The 27,798-nt window shown below is 39.7% G+C and overlaps 1 protein-coding gene and 1 long non-coding RNA gene across 9 annotated transcripts in view; one reads left to right on the forward strand and one right to left on the reverse strand.

The window, feature by feature from the left end:
- The window catches only part of TAFA4 (TAFA chemokine like family member 4), a 128,223-nt gene that overhangs the window by 90,620 nt on the left and 9,805 nt on the right, over positions 1–27,798 (forward strand). For all 8 annotated transcript variants that reach the window (XR_014016886.1, XR_014016887.1, XM_081246516.1 and 5 more), the window contains one exon: positions 12,241–12,396. Coding sequence is in view for 6 of the 8 variants with exons in the window: in XM_081246516.1 (XP_081102642.1) it covers positions 12,241–12,396 (156 nt within the window). In the remaining 2 variants the exon portion in view is untranslated. The remainder of the gene's footprint in view (positions 1–12,240; positions 12,397–27,798) is intronic.
- LOC308623811 lies at positions 1,021–27,438 on the reverse strand. Its single transcript, XR_014016888.1, has 3 exons — positions 27,361–27,438; positions 26,183–26,340; positions 1,021–3,025 (listed from the first exon to the last, which is right to left on the reverse strand). It is a non-coding gene; the product is annotated as an uncharacterized lncRNA (long non-coding RNA).

Here is a 27,798-nt window from a genome sequence, read left to right on the forward strand (position 1 = left end):
TTAGGCAGGAAAGGGAAAGGTAGTTGGGATATAATTCTTAGACTGGATTAGATATGGCTTTTCAGGGAAAAATTGTAACATAGTGTAATGGATTATCTTTTATTTTATCATTGCCTTTTGCCGCATGATCATAACTGTCTACAAAAGCATTCAGAAGCTTCCCCAATTTCCCCATGAGCTGCTCTTTAGCCCTTTGCCACTTCAGCTATTCTCTTTTGTGAAGTCTTTTCAGGTGATTTTCTCCTCTTTAATTATTGGGCTAAATCTGCCATATTCTCAGTGAATGGCTTTGAGTGGTATTCAAGCAGCTCTACTATGTCACTTTCAATGACCTTATGAAATTCTTCATCCTTTGTAACATTTGCATCATAGGATGTTTTGGACCGTCGCTGAGAGGCTCGCTGACAGCCTTGACAGGACAGTCCCTTGTGTTGAGTGGGGACTAGTTTTTTTTTTTTTTTTTTTTTTTTGCGGTACGCAGGCCTCTCACTGTTGTGGCCTCTCCTGTTGTGGAGCACAGGCTCCGGACGTGCAGGCTCAGCGGCTATGACTCACAGGCCCAGCCGCTCTGCGGCATGTGGGATCTTCCCGGACCAGGGCACGAACCCGTCCCCTGCATTGGCAGGCGGACTCTCAACCACTGCGCCACCAGGGAAGCCCCGAGTGGGGACTAGTTTTATGTGTGACTAGGCATATTTTTTTATTCTGATGATGTTAATGAATACTCACATAGCAGTTAACACAGCTTCCATATAGACTACCCAGCACAAGGGTGGCACACAGAAAATTGGCAAGAGGAGGGTTAGAAATGAACTGTCTGTGCTCCTATCAAATGCCTGCCTCTTCATTTAGGTTCCACCCATTACCTCCTACCTACTCAGACATCTCTCTAGCAGCTTTCCCTCTCTATCAGATTTTTCCCAACAGCATACATGTTTGCTGTAAATTCTCATATCTTAAAAAAAAGATTGCTAACATCTATATACCCTATACAGTCTCATTTCTCTTCTTCCTTTTACACCACAATTTCTAGCTATAATTATTGTCTCCAATTTCTCACTGTATGCTTTCTCTGAAACCCATTCCAGTCATGATTTGCCTCCACTGTTTTTCTGATACTTTTCTTGTGAAGGCCGCCCTTGACCTGAATACTGCAGTGTCCAGTGGTCCTCATCTTACTTGAACTCAGAACAGCAGTTAACACGACCACTCCCTTATCCTTGAAACCTTTGTCCCTTGGGCTTGCAGAGCACCCCACGTTCCTCCTTGGTTCTTTTCTTAGGCCACTGGCCACTGCTTCTCTTCTCCTAAACTCTTAGCATTGAAATGAACCTTTAAAAAAATTCTCCAGCTACAGTTATTTCCTTGGGGATTTTTACCCAGTGTGTTGGCTTTAAATACCATCCACATATTCTAATGATGAACAGATGTCTAGCTTGAAACCAGCCTTCTCTCTTAAACTCCAGACTCAGACGTCTAATCTAACTGCCTCTTTGACATTCTTCAGTTAGGAACCTAACACCTAACAAGCAAGCTCCTGGTTTGCCTTCTTTTATTTAAGAGTCAGCCCTACCCTTCTCGTTGTTGAAGGCAACAACCTCAGAGTCTGCATCGACTCCTGTCCTCCTCTCACATCGTACATTTAACCCATCAACACATCCTGTCACCTCTGCCTTCTAAATATATCCAGAATGCCACCTTGTCTTACATCTCCACTGCTACCACCTGGACCAAGCCATCATCACCTCTCCCTGGGTTATGGTGACAGGAGCTGTGTCCCTGCTTGCATCCTTGTTCCTCGTTAGTCTGTGCTCATTACAGTAGATCCTTTACAAATATTTGTCATATCCGGTCATCCTAAGTTCAGACTTCCCAGGGGCTTCCCATCCGGTTGTGAGCCTCACGGTGACCCATGAGGCTCTGGGTAACCTGCCCATTCACCCTGCGTTATCTTTCAGACATCATCTCCTACTAATCTTCCCTTCTCTCACATAGCTCCGGGTAAAGGGCCTCTTTCCCTCAGATATCTGCGAGTAACAGTCTCTCACCTGCTTTAATTTCACACTGACGTGTTTAGTTTCTTAGGGCCTCCCTGTTTTAAATTCCATATTTCATGCTTTGTGTTTCTTTCATCACAAAAATATGAAAGACTCTTGAGGAAGAGGATTTTTTTGTCCTGTTTTGTTCAGTGTTACCTTTCCATGTGTCTGGCACAAAGCAAGTGCTCAACGAATATTTATTGAAGAAATATGTAAACAAAAAACCCAAAGTCATTTATTCAACATCTATGGTGTAAGTATTAATCACAATTAAACACTTTTCATTCATTAAGCACTTTAATTGAAACTTCATAACCATCACGTGTGACAGATAATGTACTAGTTGTGTATCAGAAAAATGAGATTGAATTACTCAGTGGAATTCTCCAAGTGGGGAAGCTGGCATTCCATTTCAGCAATTCTGACTCCAAGTCCAGGGCTCTCCCCTTGGTTACCAACAGGGAAGAATTCCATTTCCACCTTAGGAGAATCGTTAGATATTTCCATTTGGTATCTCTACTTGTTGAGGCCAGAAGCATCTCTCTTTTTTACTACTGTGTCCTCAACCCCAGCAGAGGGCCTGGCACATGGTAGGGGCTCAGAGGATATTTGTCTGCACAGCTAAGTTACCATGTTTGTCCAGCTGATGGTCCCATGGCTACCATAGTCTTAACTTATGTGACGTCTCTCCTTTTGACAAAAAGCCAAGTTGGAGCTGGGATAGGGGAAGAAAGTTGAGAATTATAAGGGAAGCACAACTAGGAATACTGGGCATGTTTCCCAAAGGCAGGTGACTAGCCACAGCCTCATTCTCTGCTTTCATTTCATGAAATCTTGTTTTCAGCCTTTTGTTTCCTCTGTTTTGCTTCCATGGAGGGGGGAGGCTGAGAATGCCATAGAGAATACCCCACTCAAATCAAATAAATGCCTTCTAAGATCACTGGAGTGTGATGCTTCTCTCTGAGGGTGTATTTTCTTGTGCTGGGCTGGAGGAGGAAGGGAAAAAAGGATTTAAACAAAAGGAAAAGGATTCAAGGGAAATAATAGAATAAAGAAAAAGTCACCCTAATCTGATGCCTTCTGTCTCTCCATCAGCTTTCAAGTAGTTTCAGCCGAAGAACTTTTACTGCAAATGTGGTTTTATATTTTACCTCCTTTACAGTGGGAAAGCCCTGACTGCACTGGGACAAATAGTTATTTACCCTGCTGTTTGCAACTTTTCTTAAAAGCATATTTATTTATTTATTAAAAACAAAATTTTTAACATCTTTATTGGAGTATAACTGCTTTACACCGTTGTGTTCGTTTCTGCTGTATAACAAAGTGAATCAGCTATACGTATTCATATATCCCCATATCTCCTCCCTCTTGCGTCTCCCTCCCACCCTCCCAATCCCACCCCTCTAGGTGGTCACAAAGCACCGAGCTGGTCTCCCTGTGCTACGTGGTTGCTTCCCACTAGCTAGCTATTTTACATTTGGTAGTGTATATATATGTCCATGCCACTCTCTCACTTCGTCCCAGCTTACCCTCCCTGTGTCCTGAAGTCCATTCTCTACGTCTGCGTCTTTATTCCTGTCCTGCCCCTAGGTTCTTCAGAACCTTTTTTGTTTTTCTTAGGCTCCATATATATGTGTTAGCATATGGTATTTGTTTTTCTCCTTCTGACTTACTTCACTCTGTATGACAGACTCTAGGTCCATCCACCTCACTACAAATAACTCAATGTCATTTCTTTTTATGGCTGAGTAATATTCCATTGTATATATGTGCCACATCTTCTTTATCCATTCATCTGTCGATGAACACTTAGGTTGCTTCCATGTCCTGGCTATTGTAAATAGAGCTGCAATGAACATTTTGGTACATGACTCTTTTTGAATTATGGCTTTCTCAGCGTATATGCCCAGTAGTGGGATTGCTGGGTCATATGATAGTTCTATCTTTAGTTTTTTAAGGAAGCTCCATACTGTTTTCCATAGTGGCTGTATCAATGTACATTCCCACCAACAGTGCAAGAGGGTTCCCTTTTCTCCACACCCTCTCCAGCATTTATTGTTCGTAGATTTTTGATGATGGCCATTCTGGCTGGTGTGAGGTGACACCTCATTGTAGTTTTGATTTGCATTTCTCTAATGATTAGTGATGTTGAGCATCCTTTCATGTGTTTGTTGGCAACCTGTATATCTTGTTGGGAGAAATGTCTGTTTAGGTCTTTTGCCCATTTTTGGATTGGGTTGTTTTTTTTTTTTTAATATTGAGCTGCATGAGCTGCTTGTAAATTTTGGAGATCAATCCTTTGTTGGTTGCTTCATTTGCAAATATTTTCTCCCATCCTGAGGGTTGTCTTTTGGTCTTGGTTATGGTTTCCTTTGCTGTGAAAAGCTTTTAAGTTTCATTAGGTCCTGTTTATTTTTGTTTTTATTTCCATTTCTCTAGGAGGTGGGTCAAAAAGGATCTTGCTGTGATTTACGTCATAGAGTGTTCTGCCTATGTTTTCCTCTAAGAGTTTTATAGTGTCTGACCTTACATTTAGGTCTTTAATCCATTTTGAGTTTATTTTTGTATATGGTGTTAGGGAGTATTCTAATTTCATTCTTTTACATGTAGCTGTCCAGTTTTTTCAGCACCACTTATTGAAGAGGCTGTCTTTTCTCCATTGTATATTCCTGCCTCCTTTATCAAAGATAAAGTGACCGTATATGAGTGGGTTTATCTCTGGGCTTTGTATCCTGTTCCACTGATTTGTATTTCTGTTTTTGTGCCAGTACCATACTGTCTTGATGACTAGCTTTGTCATATAGTCTAAAGTCAGGGAGCCTGATTCCTCCAGCTCTGTTTTTCTTTCTCAAGATTGTTTTGGCTTTTCAGGGTCTTTTGTGTTTCCATACAAATTGTGAAATTTTTTGTTCTAGTTCTGTGAAAAATGCCATTGGTAGTTTGATAGGGATTGCACTGCATCTGTAGATTGCTTTGGGTAGTAGAGCCATTTTCACAATGTTGATTCTTCCAATCCAAGAACATGGTATATCTCTCCAACTGTTTGTATCATCTTTAATTTCTTTCATCAGTGTCTTATAGTTTTCTGCATACGGGTCTTTTGTCTCCTTAGGTAGGTTTATCCCTAGGTATTTTATTCTTTTTGTTGCAGTGGTAAATGGGAGTGTTTCCATAATTTCTCCTTCAGATTTTTCATCATTAGTGTATAGGAATGCAAGAGATTTCTGTGCATTAACTTTGTATCCTGCTACTTTACCAAATCTGTTGATTAGCTCTAGTCGTTTTCTGGTAGCATCTTTAGGATTATCTATGTATAGTATCATTTGATTTGCAAGCAGTGACAGTTTTACTTCTTCTATTCTGATTTGGATTCCTTTTATTTCTTCTTCTTTTCTGATTGCTGTGGCTAAAACTTCCAAAACTATGTTGAATAATAGTGGTGAGAGTGGGCAACCTTGTCTTGTTCCTGATCTTAGTGGAAATGGTTTCAGTTTAAAAGCATATTTAATAAGAAAAAAAGATATGTATTTAAGCAGATAAAGTTAATCCATCCTCTGTAGCAATTCCAAAGCAATCAATTTTTTTTGTAAGGATTGTCATAACTCTTTTAATGTTATATACATCAGTTATTCAGGTGAGTGAGGAAGCAGGCATCTTAAATTTTACAATTCTGCCAATATTAATTTTAAGTCACCTTTTTTGAAAAGAACATATATAACCTGATTGCAAGTTCAGAAGTGTGGAAAGGAATCAAGGAAGTTTAAAGTTTCCCCACTTATAAAATATGTCTCCAAGAACACTGAGAATAGTGTCTGCCACATAGTATACTGTATGAAAGTGTTGGTTAAATAAGTAGAAATAAATATGCTTCCATCTACCTGCCCAGAGAAAACTGGAAGGAAAATGGCCCAGAAACTGACAAGGGTTAACAGCAAAAAAAGGACAGTTTTCTTTTTCCCCCCTCTTTGGCCAGTTTCTGTCCAGTGAATCTGGCTCCACTTCTGGATAATTCATTTGTATATACTCCAATTCACACCTTGAAGCTCTAAAGTAAGAGAAATGAGAGATTTCAGCTACAACTTCTCACTTACTGCACAGGTCTTATGTATATGTATTTAGCTGTAGTTTTCAAGACAGATCTCCAACTGAAATGTTCCCTGCTGTTTAAGAGAGAAAATGCATCTTTGTTTTAAGTGAATTTACCTGAAGTGGCCACTTTCTGGTACTAAGCTTATTGAACAAGGCATCTCTTTTGTATGTCTTTAGAGAAGTAAGCCACTAGTTTCTTGTCTGTTTTCTACTTTCATTTTTTTTTCATCCAGCAACACTATACTACATAGCTGTATGATGTTTACGATGGTTACATTTACATGTCAACTTGACTGGTGGGGTCCCCAGTCACACATTATTCTGGGTGTTTCTGTGAGGGTGTTTTGGATAAGATTAACATTTGAATCTACAGATTGAGTGAAGCAGATTGCCCTCCCTAACATGGGTGGGCCTCATCCAATCAGCTGAAGGCCTGAATAGAGCAAAAAGCCTAACCTTCTCCTTGAATAAGAGAGAATTCTTCCAGGCTTTGAACTGGGATGTATCTTTTCTTGTTTTTGCACTCAAACTGAAACATCAGCTCTTACTGCATCATGAATCTGTCCACCCTTGGACACATCTTGTTGGTTCCCTTTCTCTGGAGAACTCTGACTAATACAATGTTAACACACGAGCTGCTCAAGCATGTATAATCAGTGATTTCTGTGCATCGCCCACACTGGATCCCTATTTTCTGCCATCATTCCTTCAGCAGTTTTAAGTACCTGTTTCTCAGAACCCATCTCCTGTGCCAGGAACAAAGATTACAGAGAAACGAGGCACATCCTTATTCAAAGATTATTGTCACATGTCAACAGTATACACATTTCTAGAAAGACTGTCTAAATGGAGCCACACAAACATTGTTACCAAGTAGAAAAGATGTTTATGTGGGAAACTGAGCCATATCTTGTGACTTGCTGAGGTAGAGATACTATTTTGGCTGTACTTGGTGAAATATTAGCTACCATAGCTACTACACTTTCTGCTGTGAGAGCATAGACACTGCCTGGGTTTGAATCTCTTCTCTTTCTGTTTTCTAGTTGTGTTAACTTGTGCAAATAAATTTCTGGACATTTTATTAAATGTAAAATAGGAATAAAAATAGTGCCTGTATTGTAGCATTTTAAAAGATTACATAGAATATTTGTAGAAAGTTTAGAAGAGTGCCTGCAACCTACCATATTTTATCAAATCTAAGATGCTGTCAATTGTGAAATACACTGCTGTTTTGTGTATTTCAAAGAAAGAAAAGCAATGCCAATTATAATGGTAAGATGCTATCAGTTGTGACACATCCTGACATGTTAAAATATGTATCTTAAAAATCAATGAAGTACCATAGTTGGTGCTATATAAATGAATAAAATTCGAGAGCAGGCAAGCTGATTATTCAGAGACAAGATTGAATAGGAAAAAAAAAACGATTTGCATTTGTGGATGGTTATCTAAATAGCAACAAAATTCTAAGCAAACTATAATATTAATGAATGTTCACATCACTTCTTGACTATTCTAGGAAGTTACTAAAGCGTATTTCTTTTATTTTCTTAATGAGCTTTAGAGCTGCTTTCAATATAGACTCTCTAGGACCATTAAAAATCTAATTAAGGCATGATGGCTGTTACAGACAGACGAGTGTTTGTGCCCCCACCACCCACCAAATTCATATGTTGAAGCTCTAACCCCCAAATGTGACTGTATTTGGAAAGAGCGTCTGTGAGGAGGTGATAGAGGTTAAATGAGGTCATAAGGTGGGCCCTAATTTAATAGGGCTGGTGTCCTTAGGAAAGAAAGGAAGAGACACCAGAGCGCGTGCTCGCTCTCTCTCTCTCTCTCTCTCTCTCTGCCATGTGAGGACATGGTAAGATGGAGGCTGTTTAAAGCCAGGAAAAGAGCTCTCACCAGGAATTGAATTGGCCAGCACCTTGATCTTGGATTTCTGGCTTCCAGAACTCTGAGAAATAAATGTCTGTTGTTGAAGCCACCCAGTCTGTGGTAGTTTGTTGTGGCTGCTGAGCAAACTGAGACAATGGCCAACGGAGGGTGGTCACTGAGAGAAGACTGAGGATGAATTCATCCCAGCCACCCCTCTTCCCCCTTGTGGCTACTCATTACCTGTCCAGGACTGTTTGACCTGAAGTGCTTATTTGCAATTGGAAACTACAGAAAGGCTCTCCCCACGAACTCTCCCCAGTCCTCACTTTTCCACTTACTTGGTGCTAAAGTCCCATGCTACTTTACTGACATTGTAATTACTCTTTATTTTTTACTTATTTACTTTTTTACAGTTGTACACAACAACCTATGGGAAATCAACACTCTTCTTGCGAACATTTAATTAGGTTTATAGTTTTAATTACTCCTTTCACATTTATGTTTTCCTCTGTAGTGGATTGAAAACTTTCTCTCATGCTGGCAATTTGACTCTCTGGGTACTGGTTCCGCTTTTATGTATTTTACAAATGAAACTTTGCCTTAGTGTTTGTTCTCACCATTAATTGGATTTTGCTTCCACCATTTAAGATAGTATGACAGGGAAGGGCCAGAAAAAATTCACCATGATATAGAGGTTACTTTGTAGAAGGTCTATCTTAATGGATTAAAAATCTGAAATACAGAATTTTAAAAAGGAGCTTTGTTATTCGAAGCACATACACCAAACAGCAGAAACCAAGCAAAGCATTAACCTGTGGGAATCCTTGGGGAAACCTGTTTTAATGAGTAGATGAGATTTCTTGTAATTCACAGAACAATATATATGTTAATGGTATATCTGAAAATCATGAGGGTGCTCAAGGGTGCCTGAAAAGCTTGCCTTTCAGTAATAATTTCTAAACATTGCCTCTACAATCTTGTTTCCATTGTATTTTTTTTTATCAGAGCAAAGTAAGTCTTTCCATCTTGGTATAACCAGAGTTGGTGTATTAGTTATCCATTGCTGTGTAACAAATTAGCCCCAACCTTAGATGCTTGAAACAATCAACAAACAGTTGGCCCTTGAACAACATAGGTTTGAACTGTGCAGGTCCACTATACTATGATTTTCTTCAATAAATATGTACTGTAGTAGCACACGACCTGTGGTTGGCTGAATCCATGTATGCATAACTACAAGTAAGGAGGGTCAACCATAAGTTATACTCAGGTTTTCGACTGGGTGTGTGGGGTCAGCGCTTCTAACTCCTGCATCGTTCACAGGTCAACTATATATTATTTTACAGTCTTTGAGCAGCAGGCATCTGGGAATGGCTTAGCTGGGTGGTCCAGACTCAGGGTTGTTAGATTGCAGTTGAGCTGTTGGCTGGGATTGTAGTCTTTGAAGCCTTGACTAGGGCTGTAGGATCCACCTCCAAACTCACTCATGGCAGCACACAGCGTGATTTCCTCCAGAGTGACTGATGAGCAAGCAAGGGACTGCACCACTGTCTTTTATAACCTGACTGTCGAAGTGATAAACCATCACTTCTGATGTGTGCTATTGGCACTGGCACACAGACCAGTGCTGGTGCGGTGTAGGAGGGAATATACCTAGAAGCTCACTTACAGGGTTGTTGGCAAGAGACTTCAGTTCCTTGCCACAAGGGCCCCTTTATAGGGCCACTTATCCCATGGTTTCCTTTGAGTGAGTGATCCAAAAGGCACAGAAAGGGTGACCACCTAATTTTGGAAGTGACATATCATCATTTCCTCTGCACGCTATTGGTCATAAAGACCAACCCTGGTACCATGTGGGAAGGGACTGCACAAACGTGTGGACAGTAGGAGGCAGGGAGCATTAGGGACCATCTTAGACGGTGGCTGCCACAGCTGACATGACCTTGAACAGAACGACAGAGTCATGGAGTGGAATCATTTCCTCAGGTCCAGCCATGAGAATGGGTCCACTTAGTGTGAAGCTAAGTTCTCTCTTGGTTTTACAATCTCCTGATAATTTTCCAATAAATTCTCTTTGGCTTAAGTGAGCTTAGATCACTTTCCATTGTTCAAAGACTCCTAACGGATAAAATGGACTCCAATATAAATTAAACGTAAACCATTTTCTGTTTGTTACAGGACTATGGAAGTCAGTTTTATCCTTGTTGGCGATGGGAGGTAGAAATACAGAATTGTGGTCAGAGCAGTGAGAACCTGTGGTGCTAGGATGGAACTGGAGATGCCAGTGTGGACTTAACACTGTGGACTTATGCTGTACACACACACACACACACACACACACACACACACACACTTCCTAGGTCTATCTGCCCTCTCAGCCCAACACACACACACACACACACACACACACACACACACACACACACACACACACACACACACACACACACACACACACACACACACACACACTTCCTAGGTCTATCTGCCCTCTCAGCCCCAAATCACTCCCTGGTAGCAATGAATAAACCTTTGTGCCAAAGTCCTGGTTTCTAAATCTGAAGCCCCACTAAAAACAGTCAGGGCTCCTTGGAGAAAACTGATGAGGGCAGGGAAAATCTGGCACATCTTTTGAGCCAGAAAGTTAGTTAAGATCTCAAAGCATAATGGGGATATGTCAAAATGACACAGCTGCCAGTATGAAGGGGCTCCTCCTGTCTAGATCTGAGATAATTTGAATATTAATATAGAATCAGTTTTGCAACCATCATATTAATAATTGGTTCTGGTGGAAGTCATCAATGGATGCTAAAAATAGTGGGTCACAGTTTGAAGAGTGGGGTGTTAACATAGTTTGAATATATTTCCCCTTAAAATGCTTATTAATTACAAAGGGCAAAATAGTACCTTTAGAAATGGAGAAACCTGGCAGCCACCACCTTAAGCATGTGATTAAAAGTAACAGCACCAAAAGCTGGATAAATGACATTATGCGCCTCCTGATATGATGCACTGAGAAGAACATGGTGTCACTTCTGGGGTAATCTGCTAAAAGTGCATTGCCTGACTCTAATCAGGAGGAAACATCAGACAACTCCAAACTGAGAAACAGTGTACAAAATAATTGACATGTATTCTTTAAAAATATCAAGGTCAAGAAAGATAAAGGCTGAGGAATAGTTTCTAATTAAAGAAGGCTAAAGAAATGTGAACTAAATATAATGTAGGCTTCTGCATTGGATCCTGAGCAGGGGGGGAAATGGCTCTAAAGGACATTTTTGGGACAAGTGGAAAAATTTGACTGTAGATTGTCAGTTATATTAATAGCATTGTATTAATGTTAAATGTCCTGAATTCATTAATTATGTCAGAGAAAGTCTTTATTCTTGGGAAATACACAGTATTTAGGGGTGAAGGAGTGTCATGTCTGCAACTTACTCTCAAATGGCTCAGAAAAATATATGAAAGATAGTGACTGATAAAGCAAATGAGGTCACATGTTAACAATTAGGGAATCTAGGTAAAAGGTCTTATATCAGTTTGCTATTGTTGCTGTGACAAATTACCATAAATTTAGCGGCTTGTTTCTGTAGGTGAGAAGTCTGGCACAGTTTGGCTGGTTTCTCTGGGTTAAAACCAAGGTATCAGCAGGAGAGCCTTCCTTTATGGGGGACCCTGGGGAAGAATCTGCTTCCAAGCATATCCAGGTTTTTGGCAGAATTCAGTCCCTTGTGGTTGTAGGACTGAAGTCTCCATTTCCTTGACTCTTGGCCCCTCCATTTTCAAGCCAGCAATGGTGCTTTGAGTCCTCCTCATGGTTTAAATCTGAATTCACCTTCTGCTTCATCTCTCTGCTTTGAAGGGCTCATCACCTTAGCTCTACATGGATAATCCAGGATAATCTCCCTCTCTTAAACTTAACCAATTAATAATCTTAATTACATCCGCAAAATCTCTTTTGCCATGTAAGTAACATAGCATAGCCATTGGTGTGATACCAGGGGCTAAAGGTCCTGGAAGCCAAATTTCCGTATACCTCAGTTTTATAGGAGTTTTTTGCACTATTCTTGCCACCTTTATATAAGTTTAAATTTACATCAAAACAAACAAAAAGGATTCATAAACGTAGTATACATGGAATTGGGAAACGTAGTCATGGCATCATTCACATCTTTGGTACTTTCATTTCTTCCTAACAGCACTGGGTCTGTTTTGCTCCCCTGTTATCCACCAGGTCACCAACAAATCAAGCAAGGAACCTGTGAGGTGGTCGCAGTGCACAGGTGCTGTAACAAGAACCGCATAGAGGAGCGATCACAAACGGTCAAGTGTTCTTGCTTCCCAGGACAGGTTGCTGGCACAACTCGGGCTCAGCCTTCTTGTGTTGAAGGTAAGACCTTTCTGGTCAGTTTCCCTAATGTTGCAAAAGGACCGAACACTAAAGAACCCCCTACTTTGTTGTCTTTGCAACTCAAAGAAAACTAGGGCTGCACCTACGTCAACTATGTCAGTGTCATTTAAAAAATGAACATAAATATGACCCCACAAATTTCTTAATGACTAGGGTATTAATGATGTCTCCCAAGAGGTACCAATGAGGAGTTCTGTTAGTGGACAATCAGGAAGATATGCTTTGATTTCTGCTTGCCCAACTCTCTCTCCAAATATCACCCACTGGAGCAGTTTCTTCCCTAGACATGCTTTTCTGCCTCCTCTAAAACTCTATTCAGAAAGTCAGCAACCTGGTTTTCTCACCTCGTGTTTGATGTTATAGACTAATATTCTCTTTATTTCTAGTTTACTATTTATACAACATCTCTGGAGCAAGTTCCCTGAGAACAGTTTGGGCTATCATTCATTTGTTGTTTCCCTATCCCCTAGCAGAATACGGTGCCAGTGGTTTAGAAAAAAAATGAATCAATGTTGATGGTTGTAGGTGGAGGCCTGGGATTGATTCCTTTTGATGCCCCCTGGCTCCTTCCAGCAGACACCTTGTTAGAAACAAGTATCAGTCCCCAGGGGGACAGATGCATGAGGTTAAGTCTTGTAGCAGTTTCTCTACAGTGGTGTGAAACCTCCCTGAAAATGAACACTTCCTGTCTTATCTGATGCATTTCTAAAGGTCAGCAGTTAAAAGACACACACACATTCTTACCTCTAGAATCATACAGTCGACAATAATTAATCACATCCCACCTACCCTACCAAACACACACATTTGTAGACTGTTTGGTGTACATGTATTGTATACATACCAGTGCTATGTATCAGCATGATCTCCGCCACCTTTCAAACTGGAAAGTGAACGTGGAAAATTTCCCATCTAGAATTCCTCACCAGAAACCCTGGGGGCCAAATGTGTTGCTGGATTCAGATTCTGTCAGATTTAGTTAAGGCAACATAGTGCATATGCCATCTATTACCTAACAGACCTAACCCCATAATTACAGATATTAATATTTATACAGTAAAATATATGAATATTCATGCAGGATGGGATAAGGCAAGATGAAGAACCTCATGTTAATTCAAGTCAGGTATTGCTGCCATTCTAAAGAAATTCTTGCCATTTTCAGAGCTTTTTGGATTTGGGGCTTAAAGGATTGTAGGCCTATAAAAAAAAAAAAGGTAAGGATCTTTAACGTTAAAAAAAAAATTTGCTAAGTTTGTCTCCCCAGCTGGGACAGTTCAGTGTATATATTTGCTCCAGATCATACATTTGAATCCAGATCACACTCATTTTGTCTCCTTGCTCTCTCTCCAGTCAGTCCACTCTGCTCTACCCCACTGTCACCTCCACAGTCTAAGGGCCTAATTACATTTTGCTGAGCTTACGACTCTTCGTCTTTCAAGTTTCACGCCGTAGCCAGAATGATCCTTCTACAGAAACAACTCATTACGTCACTCCCATATTTAAAACCACACTTCAGTGACTTTCCACTGTCTTTAAAATGAAATCCAAATTCCTTACCATGGCTTGGCTGATGAAGCCCTGCATAATCTCGTTCAGTCTTACTTTTTTCCTTGAACTACTGAACCCCAGGCAAACTAGAGTCTTTTCTGTTCCCTTTCATCTCTGCACTTCACCTGTCTATATCCATTGCCTGAATCGTTGCCTTCATCCCCCCAACACACATTTGTCCACTTAATGCCTAGTCTCTTTTCAAATCTTCTATATGTTCTTGTATCTCCCCATACTTCCAGTTCATGATGTGCATGTTGTTTTGTTGTAAAAACTTGTCGAATGTATGCTTCCCATTAGTCTGCAAGTTGCTTCAGGATGGGAACTGGGTCTCTTATTTACATCTCCCCGCAGTGGCTGGTGCATGATGAGTTTTAGCACAGGAGAGAATTATTTCATCTTCACTAATCACAGATTCATTTCGAAAGGTAACAACAATGGTTGCTTGCCTCTGTAGATTTTATTTAATTTTTAATTAACAATTGTAAAGATGTTTAATGTTTTTATTGAAGTATCATTGACATACAATATTATGGGAGTTTTAGGTGTACAACATAGTGGTTTGACATGGATAAACATTACATACTGATCACCAGGATAAGTCAACCATCTGTTGCCATACAAAATTATTGACTATATTCCCTGTGCTGTATGTTACATCCCCATGGCTTATTTTATAACTGGAAGTTTGTACCTCTTAATTCTCTTCACCTATTTTGTCCAACCTCCCACACTTCTCCCCTCTGGAGACCACCAGTTTTTTTTCTGCATCTGTGAGTCTGTTTCTGTTTGGTTTTGTTTGTTGTTCTTTTTTTTTCTTTCTTAAAATTTTTTTAGATTCCACATATAATAAGTGAAATATGTTATTTGTCTTTCTTTGTCTGACTTATTTCACTTAGCATAATACCCTCTAGATACATTCACATTGTTGCAAATGACAGAATTTTCTTCTTTTTATGGCTGAGTAATATTCCATTGTATATATATACACCACATCTTCTTTATCCATTCATCTGTTGATGGGCAGTTAGATTGTTTCCATATATTGGCTATTGTAAATAATGCTGCAGTGAATATAGAGGTGCATATTTCTTTTCCAGGTAGTGTTTTTGTATTCTTTGGGTAGAGAGCCAGAAGTGGGGTAGCTGCTGGATCATATGGTAGTTCTATTCCTAGTATTTTGAGGAATCTCCATACTGTCTTCCATAGAGGCTGCACCAATTTAAATTCCCAACAACAGTGTATAAGGGTTCGCTTATCCCACACGTGATTGTTTTCTTAATTTTTCTTAGTTTGTTATTAGTTTATGGAAATACAGTAGATTTATGTATATTGATTTTTGTATCCTGCAACTTTAGTGAATCCACTTATCAGTTTTAATAGTTTTTTGGTGGAGTCTTTAAGGTTTTTTTAATCTATACTTACGTCATCTGCAAACAGTGACAGTTTTACTTATTTTTTTTCTAATTTGGATAACTTTTATTTCTTTTTCTTGTTTGATTGTTGTGGCTAGGACTTCCCACACTGTGTTGAGTAAAAGTCGTCATAGTAGGGATCCTTGTCTTGTTCCTCGTCTTAGAGGAAAAGCTTTCAGCATTTCACCATTGAGTGTGATGTTAACTGTGGGTTTATTGTATATAGCCTTTATTATGTTGAGGTACATTCCCTCTATACTCACTTTGTTGAGAGCTTTTAATCATAACTGGATGTTGAATTTTGCCAAGTGCTTTTTCTTTATCTATTGAGATGACTGTATGATTTTCTCCTTTATTTTGTAAATGTGGTGCATCACATTGATTGATTTGCAGATATTGAACCATCCTTGAATTCCTGGAATAAATCCCACTTGATCATGGCATACGGTCTTTTTAATGTACTGTTGAATTAGGTTTGCTAATATTTTGTTGAGGTTTTTTGCTTCTGTCTTCATCAGGGATGTTGGCCAGTAATTGTCTTTCTTTTTTCTTTTTTTGGTGTACAGTCTTTGTCTATAGTTTTAGTATAAGGATAATGAGTTTGGAAGCATTCCTTCTCCTCTTTAACTTTTTGGAATAATTTGTAAAGGATAAGTATTAACTCTTCTTTAAATGTTTTATAGAATTCATCTCTGAAGACATTTGGTCCTGGACTTTGTTGTGAGGGTTTTTTTTGTTTGTTTGTTTTTTGGAGTATACTTGCTTTACACTGCTGTGTCAGTTTCTGCTGTACAGCAAAGTGAATCAGCCATATGTATACACATATCCCCTCATTTGTGGATTTCCTTCCCATTTAGGTCACTGCAGAGCATGAAGTAGAGTTCCCTGTGCCATATAGTAGGTTCTCATTAGTTATCTATTTTATACTTGGTATTGATAGTGTATTTATGTCAATCCCAATCTCCCAATTCATCCCACCCCCCCTTCCCCCTTGGTATCCTGTTGTGAGTTTTTGGATTATTGATTCAATTTCAATACTAGTAATCAATTTGTTCAAGATTTTCTATTTCTTCCTGATTGTCTTAGAAGAATGTATGTTTCTAGGAGTTTATTTCTTTGAGGTTGTTCAGTTTGTTGGTATATAATTATTTCTACTGACCTCTTACGATTCTTTGTATTTCTGTGGTGTTGGTTGTAACTTCTCTTTCATTTCTGATTTTATTTATTTGGGCCCTTTCTTTTTTTTGCTTGATGAGTATGGCTAAACGTTAATCAATTTTGTTTATATTTTCAAAGAACAAGTTCTTAGTTTCATTGGTCTTGTCTATTTTCTTTTTAGCCTCTATTTCATTTATTTCTGCTCTAATATTTATTATTTCCTTCTGCTGACTTTGGGCTTTCTTTGTTCCTCTTCTTCTAATTCATTTAGATGGTAAGTTTAGGTTGTTTGAGATTTTTCTGGTTTCTTGAGGTAGGCCTGTATCACTAAATTTCCCTCTTAGAACTACATTCACTGCGTCCTATAGATTCTGGAAAATTGTATTTTTATTTGTTTCAAGATATTTTCTGATTTCCTCTTTGATTTCTTCATTGACGAATTGGTTTTTTGGTAACATGTTGTTTAGTCTCCACGCGTTTGTGTTTTATCCAGGTTTCTTTTTGTAATTTGATTTCTTGTTTCATACCTCTGTGGGTGGTTGAAAGTGCTTGATTTCAGTTGTCTTAAATTTATTGAGACTTGTTTTATGGCATAATGTGATCTATCCTGGAGAATGTTCCATGTGATCTTGAAATGTATGTGTTTTTTCTGCTTTTATAGGAAACTGTTTATTTTATACTGGAGTACAGTTTATTAACAGTGTTGTGTTAGTTTCAGGTGTATAGCAAAGTGATTCAGTTATACATATACATGTTTCTACTCTTTTTCAAATTCTTTTCCCATTTAGCTTATTACAGAGTACGGAGCAGAGTTCCCTGCTGCTATACAGTAGGTCCTTGTTGGTTATCTATTTTAAATATAGAGGTGTGTACATGTCAAGCCTAAACTCCCAATCTATCCCTCCCACGACCCTTCCCCCCAGTATCTATAAGTTCGTTCTCTAAGTCTTTGATTCTGTTTCGTAAATAAGTTCATTTGTATCTGTTTTCTTAGATTCCATAGATAAGCGATATTATCTGATATTTGTCTTTCTCTTTCTGACTTACTTCACTTAATATGATAATCTCCAGGTCCATCCATGTTGCTGCAAATGGCATTATTTCATTCTGTTTAATGGCTGAGTAATATTCCATTGTCTATATGTACCAAATCTTCTTTATCCATTCATCTGTTGATGGACATTTAGGTTTGCTTCCATGCCTTGGCTACTGTAAACAGTGCTGCAATGAACATTGGGTGCCGTATCCTTTTGAACCATGGTTTTCTCTGGATATATGCCCAGGAGTGGGAGAGCCGGAACATATGGCAGCTCTATTTTTCTGTTTGTAAGGAACCTCAATATGGTTTTCCATAGTGGCTCTACCAATTTACATTCCCACCAATTGTAGGAGGGTTCCCTTTTCTCCACCCCCTCTACAGCATTTATTGTTTGCAGATATTTTGATGATGGCCATTCTGACTGGTGTGAGGTGATATCTCATAATTTTGCTTTGCGTTTCTCTAGTAATTAGTGATGTTGAGCATCTTTTCATGTGCCTCTTGGCCTTCTGTATGTCTTCTTTGGAGAAATGTCTATTTAGGTCTTCTGCCCATCCTTTGATTGGGTTGGTTTTTTTTTGATACTGAGTCACATGAGCTGTTTGTAAATTTTGGAGACTAATCCCTTGTTGGTCGAATCATTTGCAAATATTTTCTCCCATTCTGTGGGTTCTCTTTTCATTTTGTTGATGGTTTCCTTTGATGTGCAAAAGCTTTTGAGTTTAATTAGGTCCCATTTGTTTATTTCTGTTTTTATTTCCATTACTCTGGGAGACGGATCGAAAAAGATATTGCTGTGATCTGTGTCAAAGAATGTTCTGCCTATGTTTTCCTCTAAGGTTTTATAGTATCTGGTCTTACATTTAGGTCTTTAATCCATCTTGAGTTTACTTTTTTTGTGTGCTTTTTTTTTTGGTGGACTGTATCTATTAAGGTCATCTGATCTAATGTGTCACTTAAGGCCAATGTTTCATTATTGATTTTTTGTCTGGATGATCTGTCCATTGATGTAAGTGGGGTGTTCATGTCCTCCTATTATACCTGTCAAGTTCTACCTTTATATCTGTTAATATTTACTTTATGTGTTTAGGTACTCCTCTGTTGGGTGCATAGATATTTATGAGCATTATACCTTGTTGGATTGATCCCTTTATTATTAGGTAATGTCCTTCTTTGTCTCTGTTTACAGTTTTTGTTTTAGAGTCTTTTCTAAGTATTGCTACATCTGCTGTTGATTCCCTTTAGTGTATTTTTCATTTAAGTTACTGTATATATATATTTTTAATGAGTATAGTTGATTTACAATGTTGTGTTAGTTTCAGGTGTACAGCAAAGTGAATCAGTTATACATATACATACATCCACTCTTTTTTAGATTCTTTTCCCATACAGGTCATTACAGAGTATTGAGTAGAAGTTACCATATTCTTTAGTTCTGATTTTTTTTTGAAGTTCTATCCCTTTTTTGAAGTTCTCACTGAGTTCGTTCATTCTTCTCCTTTGTTCAGTAAGTGTCTTTATGACTATTACTTTAAACTCTTTAGCTGGTAAATCGGTTACCTCCATTTCATTTAGTTCTTTTTCTGCATTTTTTCCTGTTTATTTCCATTTGGAAGGTGTTTCTTTGTCTCCTCATTTTGGCTAACTACATATATGAGGTATGTCAGCTATGTCTCCCAGTCTTGAAAGAGTGGCCTTATGTACAAGGTGCCCTGTGGGGCCCAGTGGCACAGTCACCCTTGGTCACCAGAGCCAGGCACCCTCCTTTTATGGTTGAGTCTTGACTGCTACAGACACACTGGTTGGTGGGCAGGGCTGACCCCCAGGCTGGCTGGTTGCATGGGTTGGCCAGGACCGTTATGGGGCACGTTGATGTGTAGAACTCATCTCTGACACAACTGGCTGTGGGGCCTGATCATGACTCTTGTGAGACTGCTGGTGTGCGGAGCTCTCCGAATGGGAGCTGCTTTGGAGGGACACCAGTGCTGGCCAAGCTGCTGGGTGGAGTAGGGGGCAAGAACCATTTTGCAGGGGCACTGGTAATGGCTGAGGTGGCCCAGAAGGTAGGGCGCAGGAGCTACTTTGGAGGAACTGATCACAGCAGGGTAGGGTCTTAGGGGAACGCCGGGGTGGGGCACACAGTGTTAGCTAGGTAGATGGAGAGTTACGGAAATGGTGCACATCAGTGCTGGGCAAGCTAGGTAAAAGGAGAGTTTAAAAAAAAAAAAAAAAAAAAAAGAGTTCCTGCCAGCACTTCTGTCCCTGGAGGAAGTTCCACCAGATCCCTGCCCCTCTGGCATGTGTCCTAAATTTAGTCAATGAATTTCCTTCTTGTGTCACACAGGCACTTTGCAAGCTGGTGCTTCTGTACTGGCACTTGGAGCAAGTGAGTTTGTGTGTGAATCCTTCAAGAGTGGAGTCTCAGTTTTCTCCATTCCTCCAGCTCTCCTAGACGTAAGTTTTCAAGGCCAGATGTTCTAAGCGCTCATCTTCCTGGTGCAGGACCCCCGGGCTGGGGCAGTTGATGTGGGGCTCGGACCCTTTGCTCCTCAGCAGGGAGCTTCATGGTTGTGATACCCCTCGTGCTGAGGGTCCCCGCACCAGGGGTGTGGGTTCTGACTAGACCACATCTCTGCCCTGGGTACCTGTTTGGATGTGGCTTTTTCTTTATGGTCTTCGTTGTAGAAATATGTTGTCCTAGTCTCTAGGTCGTGCTCAGAAATAGTTGTTCTATAGGTATTTGTAGTTTTGGTGTGTCCACGGGAGGAGGTGAGCTCAGGGTCTTCCTATTCTGCCATTTTATCCAGAACCAACATCGCCTCTGTATATTTTAAACTTCTACAGGAGCTCACGAATCATAACAAACTGTATTTATACTGTCTAGTTTAGAATATTTGGATATAAAAATCTTAGATATCTAAGTAACGTTTTACAATACTCAAAGCACTTTTATTGATGCCTGGAAAGTACAGATAGGGTAATAGTTTCTATTAGCATCTGTCTCTTAGTAAAGGAAATACTAATACCTTATCATAAACTAGCTTGTTTTAAATTTTGTATATGGGAAAAATCCCTTTTGGCCTCTACCCTATGGGTACCCTGTGGGTTTGGTCAATATATTTTCCATATACTTGTGTATTTAAGACAGGTCTGTAGAAAATGTGGTAGATTTCAGTATGAATGTGTTTTACACAAGTGGCTATCACTCTGGATATTTCTTAATCCAATGTGCATTATTCCTATTAGTATTAGGTTGTGGAGCTCTTTGTGTGCTAGTACCTATTGACCTGTTTTTTTAGTTGCTCCACAGCATCCATTATATTGGACAGGTTATAATTTATTTAGCTGTTCTTCTACTGAAAGACATTTTGGTCGTGTCTGTGGCAAAGGAAACACGCTCACAGGGTCCATGATTTCCCTAGTGTAGAGGATCAGTAAGTGATGGAGACCAATGATTTGGTGTCGGAGCAGAGTCTGTACAGTAGAATTTCTGTGATGACGCAAACGTTCTTTCTATATATCTCCCTATCTATATGGCATGACGTATATGTGTCCAGTATGATTGGTTGCCGCTAAGCACAAGTGGCCCTTGAGCATTTGAGATGTGACTAGTGTAAATTTACATGGGAACTTGTGACTAGAAGTGTCTATATTGGGCAGTAAAGGAGCTTTATGTAAATCTGTAACTTTAGTGCAACATTTGGTGGCCAGAGCATACCAAAACCCTGAAAGGTGGGATTGTAATTGTGTCTTCATATTTGTGTTCCCTGCACTAGCATTGCTTGGCAAATAGTCAGTGCTCAGTCCATGTTTATTGGCTCAAAGTCACAGAGGAGGTGTAGGAAGTTGTAGTTTAGGCTCTAGTTAGGATGTGTGCCTGTTTTCATATGTCCCTGATTATCTGTTCCTTATCTGAATATGTTTTGATTAGGGCTTTTTAGCTTTACCTGCTTAATCTTTATCCCATAATAATTATGCAGTATCATGCTGCTAATTGGCATGTGGGAAGACCTAGTCTCTGCTGATATGTTCCTTTTATCTTATTTGTCACTAAGAATAGAGAGGATCTAAAATATAAAATTTACTTGAATTTACATTTAAATTAAAACCAAGGCGAGAAGACATGGGGGGGCACTTATTAATGTTGGTATAAACACTGGACTATCTTTATGCATTTTTGTTAATCCACACCACAGGTACTTATCTGGTGTTTTTTGTTGCTTTTCCATAAAATTATAGCTTTTACTAGTTAAAAAGGGAGGAAAAATAGCTTTTTTTCCCTCCCATCAGGCTTTTTTGTTATAATTAACTTATGAAGTCCCCCTGAATTATTGAAATGTGTCTGTCATACACATTTGGGATTTGGGAGAAGGAATGGGCAATTATTTGATTAAAGCTGTGATTACTTGGATCCTAAAACAGAAACTATTTAGCTGTGAAGCATTCTTGCTTTTGATTCGTTTACTGGCATAGACAAGGCTGTTTTGTGGTAGGAACCGTATTCTACACATTTATCAAGAGATAATGCCGAATCGTTTTCAGATAAGATGAGATAAATGTGTAGTACAATGAAACTTAGTTTATTTTGTCAAAGTGAATGCTTTCTAAACATCGGTTTTAAAAAAACTTAGTAAGACGAAAGCCTAGGAATGGAAGACAGTTACTTTTTAAAGCTATATATTTTTTCCTTTTGATGATGCTCAAATATCTTTTCTGAGATATCGGATTTTGCTTATTTAAGGACAAGAGTTACTGTGTGTATTGCAGACATCTTTCATGGCTATGGATTGTGTGGTGAGATGCAGGGTCTGTCTTTAAGTTGTGAGTTCACAAGGTTTTGTTACCAGTTATGTTCTCTGTGTCACCTGGCAGACAAAGCAGTTTGCTGAGTTCTTCTCAGTGTTGGTCAGGTAAATGACAATGGAGTATCCTTTACAGAAAGTACTTTGGAAGGACATGCCCCTTGCCTATGTTTGTTCACTTATCAAGTTTTAATTTAGCACATTTGTACCTGGCATGTCCTAGATGCTGGAGGGTAGCATAATAATTAGACTCAGGTCCTGCTTTCAAGGAGCCCAGAATTTCCTCAGAAAGATGGGTAATTAAATTCTAGTAAATGAAGGGCTCATGGACAAAGCAGACGAGGGGTCAGCGATGGTGCCCGTGAGAAGCCATCGGTCTGACTTTACCAGGTAGGAAGGAAGGAGCTAGGGAGGGCAGGCGTGTAGGGCACCTGAGAACGAAGGGGACAACCTTGGGAAGCGGAATCAGCTCGTCTGGCCCAGAAATGGTAGAAGACAAAGCTGGAGATGTAAACAGAGCCTGTGATATTAAAGGCCTTAGAGCAAATCAAATTTCAGGGCTTACTGCCTGCCTTCTGGGAATTTGTATTCAAGGAGAATGGATGAAGCAGACTGCCGATAAGAAAGGGTATGAAGTGCTAGGAACAAAGTGCATATAAAATACCCTGAGGTTTCTGAGCAGGAAACATGTGATCTCTGAATCTGACAGGTCACATAGACTGTCAGCAGAGTAAGCTCAAGATTAGCCAGGATTTGTGTGTGTGAAAGAGAGATACAAAGGTTAGACTTGTGGAATCGCCCACAGCGGAGGGAGGACGGAAGCCATGGAATAGAGGTGGCATGATGATATTTACCATGAATTAGTATTACTTCCACCAGCCAAAGTTTTGATGAGGTCTGATGATCTAGCATAGCCTCTCATGTTGGGCCGAGTACATCTAAATCATCACCAGAGATAAATAGATAACCACAGATCAATGTTTCTCAGCCAGGGGTGATTTTCTCCCTGCGCCCCGGGGGACATTTGACCATGTCTGGTGACACTTCTGGTTGTTATGCTGAGGGGAGAGGGTGCTACTGGCATCTAGCAGGTAGAGGCCAGGGATGCTGCTGAATATCCATGGTGAATGCACAGGATATACACCCCCAGTAAAGAATGATCTGGTCCCAAACGTAGGTCAAGAGACCCTGCCTTAGCGGTCTCTGCCAAATGTGCTTGTGCGAGAGGGCCTTTAGCTGGGAAGACAAACCTAGATCACAGAAGAGGAGTCTGTACATCCTCAGCCCCAGCCTCCCGCCGCACTCTGTGCAGATAACACTACTGTGTCATTTGTGAAATCTGGGAACAAGGAAAAGATTCCTTTAAAAAGTCAGAGTCCTCTCACTACTGCTTTTATGCATGTTACCTGGGTCAGGTTGGAATGGCTTCTTTTCTCTGAATAACCAGAAATATAAATTGGCAGGGCTTTCCACCTACCTATCTTAAAAGTTAACAAATGGCTTAATTTTTAAAGAACACAGTGAGTGTCTTGAAATAACAGTGGTGAGAGCAAAATAGCTAAAGATACGATACGTTAAAACCTCAGAACCTATGCCTGTGACTGTTTCCATTTTCTAGATGATATATATTCCCCGAAGATGTGTTCTTAATCTCTCTGTCCGTAGTTTCAGGGTAAAAGTACACTTTTCTTTAGAAAGGCCTTAACTCTGTGTAAATACAACCACACTAAATCCCCAAAGGAGATGCCAGCTGTTGAGAAGTGAGCCTGTTGATCTTATTCAAAGGTGGGCTTATCTAAATAGCTATATAAATACATATTGTGTTTTATTTAGTAGAGTGGTATTTATTTGGGACAAGGGCTAGAAACAAAAACCCTCCATCTATTTCATACAACAGAGAGTAAAGAAAATGCACCAGGAGCACAATAGCTACTTACTCACCTTACATTTTCACCTAAAAAACAACATTATAGAAAGTACTAGTTGCCTGTCTTTTTTTAAGTTTGTTTCCGCATAAAGCTAGAAATTCGTTAGAGCTCGGCAGCTTGGAGATAGGGATATTTTGTATTCTCCTAAGGCAGGGGGCTTTTTAAAGAATTTCATTTTAAAAATAGAAGTGACAAGACACTTTCTCATGTAAAGTATATTATGGTATTTGGCACCAGGAAAAAAAACCATGTATCCCTCCTACAAACTATCTCTCCTACAAACTTATTTGCCTGTGGAGGCAAAACTCAGTTAAGTGGGTAGATGTTCTCAAGAGTTATTTTAATAGAACCCTACTTCTGAGTCTTTGGTCTCAGCTCATAGCCCTACTCCGTATGCACTCAACGCTGAAACTTTCGGGCTGTTTAATCATCTTAGTCATTGTCGGGTCAAACCCTCTGTTGGTTTCAGTTTAGCTGGGAGTTCCTAGTCAATCCTTAACTCATAAAGGAATTTGAAACTTGTATTTTGGCTACCGGGATGGCTCTTATCATGTCTCCTTTTCTGAAAGAACATTTTGCGATTAAGTCTTTCTTTCACAAAGAAACTTTATCTGGATCAAATGTCTACTTATAGGGCTCCTCAATGTATTCTATCAAATATGAACATGATGTCTTTTTTACAAATAGAAATATTTGAAATTCCAGGGCAGCCTGCTATTTTAAGGAGTCTATTGTGAATCTGTCTTCATCACTCCGTATTTCCCAACGAAATGAAAGGACAGTGGTAAATAGTTTCCAAAGGGCTTGACTGAGTATGCTTCCTCCTTGTATTTATTTAAATACATTATTACACTTAAATCCTTAAACAAAATACTAGGCAATGCTGTAGTTGAGAATTGGCATATTTTTCTGTGATGAAAGCCTGAATCCATCATTTTCCCCACCTCAAGCTCCTTTTCTAGATTTGGCATCAGGATTATTTCAGGTTCCCGAGTCCAGTGAGAAGGTACTAGCGTTTCTCTGCTGTGAAGCTGAGATAATATCGGATTCAATCTATTTCCTCTGCGGGGAGTTTATTCCCAGATTTCTCCCCTCACTCACACCTCAGTTGGTCTTCCCTGTCAGGCATCTTTTTGTTCTAAATTCTTTCATCGTCCCTGCCAGACTCACCCTTCTAGGGACATAGGTTTTCCTGGCTTGTTGCACTACCTTGCTCAGGAACTTTCCATGGCTTCCCACTGCTTAGAGAATCAAGTCCTGAATTGTCCTTGACAGTCCCTAAAGTTTGCTTCCCAGACCACCTTTCTCAGCTGAACGTCCACTATTTCCCTGCTGACCCCTCACTTGAGCCACGTGGGTCTCCTGGCTTCCAGGTGGCCGTTCACTGCCCCTCCTGCCTTCACCTGGACAGATCACTAGCCATCTGTCAAAGCTTCTTTGTGAATCATCCATGTAGCTCTGATACCTGTCAAGAGTACCTAGGTTTCCACTGCTGAGTGGAAGAAAGTATGTCTAAGGAACAGTTTTAAAGCCTTTTTAAAAAGCATCTCAGATTCACTTTTAACTCTGTGCAAATATAACTAAGCTCTGTCAACGTTTATATAACTTTTCCAGTCCTGCTGGTATTTTCAATTGAGGGCTGGGAACCACCTCTTGTTTATCTTTATATCTACTTGGGACCAAACTAAGGTACTCCGAAAATAATGAATGACTGGTCGGCCCTTTGAAGATGGTCAGTTTTGTGTAGCACTTATTAATCTAAACTATTACTGCAAATTGTGGTATAAGTAGAAAGACTTATAGTAGAAAGGTATAAATAGAAAGGTATAAGTAGAAAGATGGATACAGAGTCTCGATTCAAGTATTACTCACTTTGTGGAAAGCTCTGGTCTTTGTATCTGGAACCCTCTGCCTCCCCTTCTTGCTTCTGAAGGTTCTTGGGACCATCATAAGGGAATAGTCCATAAAAGTGCTTTGAAGATGACACAGCTCCATACAATTTTAAGGTGAAACCGTTGTGATGTCGGGGGCTGAAAAGAATGTAACTTGGTCAGACGTGGCCCCAGTGTGTCCGTCCACTCAAGTGCAGTGTCAGTCTCTGACAAAATAAATAACCCATTTAGCTACGTGCCTTTCTCAGTGTTGGCACTTCCTGATTTAAATAGCACTTGGTTATTCTAGATCACACATCTGCCTGACTCATGTACTGTTGGTTTGGATGGGACTCATTGGCTACATAGCTCAGTATTTGGCCCGAATCTGGAATGGTGGCTGCATGTGGAGAAAATACAGTATCTGTTTACTTCAGCCAATAATGGAACAATCCTATGCCCTCATCCTGCCTGACAGGAGACGAGTTTTGAATGCACTGGCTTCCTCCGTTACCTACTTTTGTCATTGCCTCTAGTAGAGATCTCTGCTGTGAGGGAGTGGGTACGTATTAAGTTTTGGCAGCAGTGTTAGATTGCCTCTGTTCAAATGCTGCTGGGTACTTGGAAAAAGGGTGACTCTGGGCAACTCATTTAATACCACCAGACCTCAGTTTTCTCCTTTCTGTAAAATGCAGAAAAGAAAATAACCACTTTGAACCTCAGAGCTGTAGTGAATTTGCTATTAGCAAATGCAGGCAGGACATCTGGCGATGTGTCCTGCACTCAAGAAAAAGTAGCTCTTAGGATTTACAATCATACCTCATTTCACTGTACTTCAGATACTGCGTTTTTACAAACTGATGGTTTGAGGCAATTGTCTGTCAGTGCCACTTTTCCAACCGCCTTTGCTTACTTTGTTTATTTGTGTCACATTTTGGTAGTTCTTGCAGTTTTTCAAACCCTCCACTGGCAAAAAGAATGTGACTTGCTAAATGCTCAGGTGATGGTTAGCAATTTTGAGCAATAAAATATTTATTAATTACAGTAGGTACACCGTTTTTTTTTGTTGTTGTTTTTGTTTTTTTTAGATATAAGACTATTGCACCTTTAATAGACTACAGTGTAGTGTAAACCTAACTTTTCTAGGCACTGGGAAGTCGTAAAATTGGTGTCACTTACTTTAGGGTGGTGGTCTGGAGTTCTCCAAGGTGGGCCTGTGGATGCCTGCTTTTTCTTGAACTTTAGTTTCAGACTTCTGAGGCAGTGGTAAAATCCGTTGGGGTATATATATATATATATATATTTTTTTTTTTTTTCTTTTTTTAGTCAACGTGTTACTGTTTCGACCCCAAAAAAAGAAAAAAACCAAGGCTAAACTACCTCCACCCCCAATCCACACATACTATCCCTGGCTTTGGAGCTTTGTCCTATACCAGCCTGAAGGGTGGGGGTTCACCTTTAAAAATCAATCTTTTTCATCCTTTGAAATCTATGGGAATAACCATCAAGGTGATGGTTTTTTCTTAACTTCTCTTCATCTGCCTGCAAACCCAGAGATCTGGGGTGCTAGTTTCTGATTTAGGGGCTTAAATCATCCTTTGAAATCTATGGGAATAA

This window comes from Mesoplodon bidens, assembly GCF_964165515.1.
Source record: "Mesoplodon bidens genome assembly, chromosome: 10".
Classification (NCBI taxonomy): domain Eukaryota; kingdom Metazoa; phylum Chordata; class Mammalia; order Artiodactyla; family Ziphiidae; genus Mesoplodon; species Mesoplodon bidens.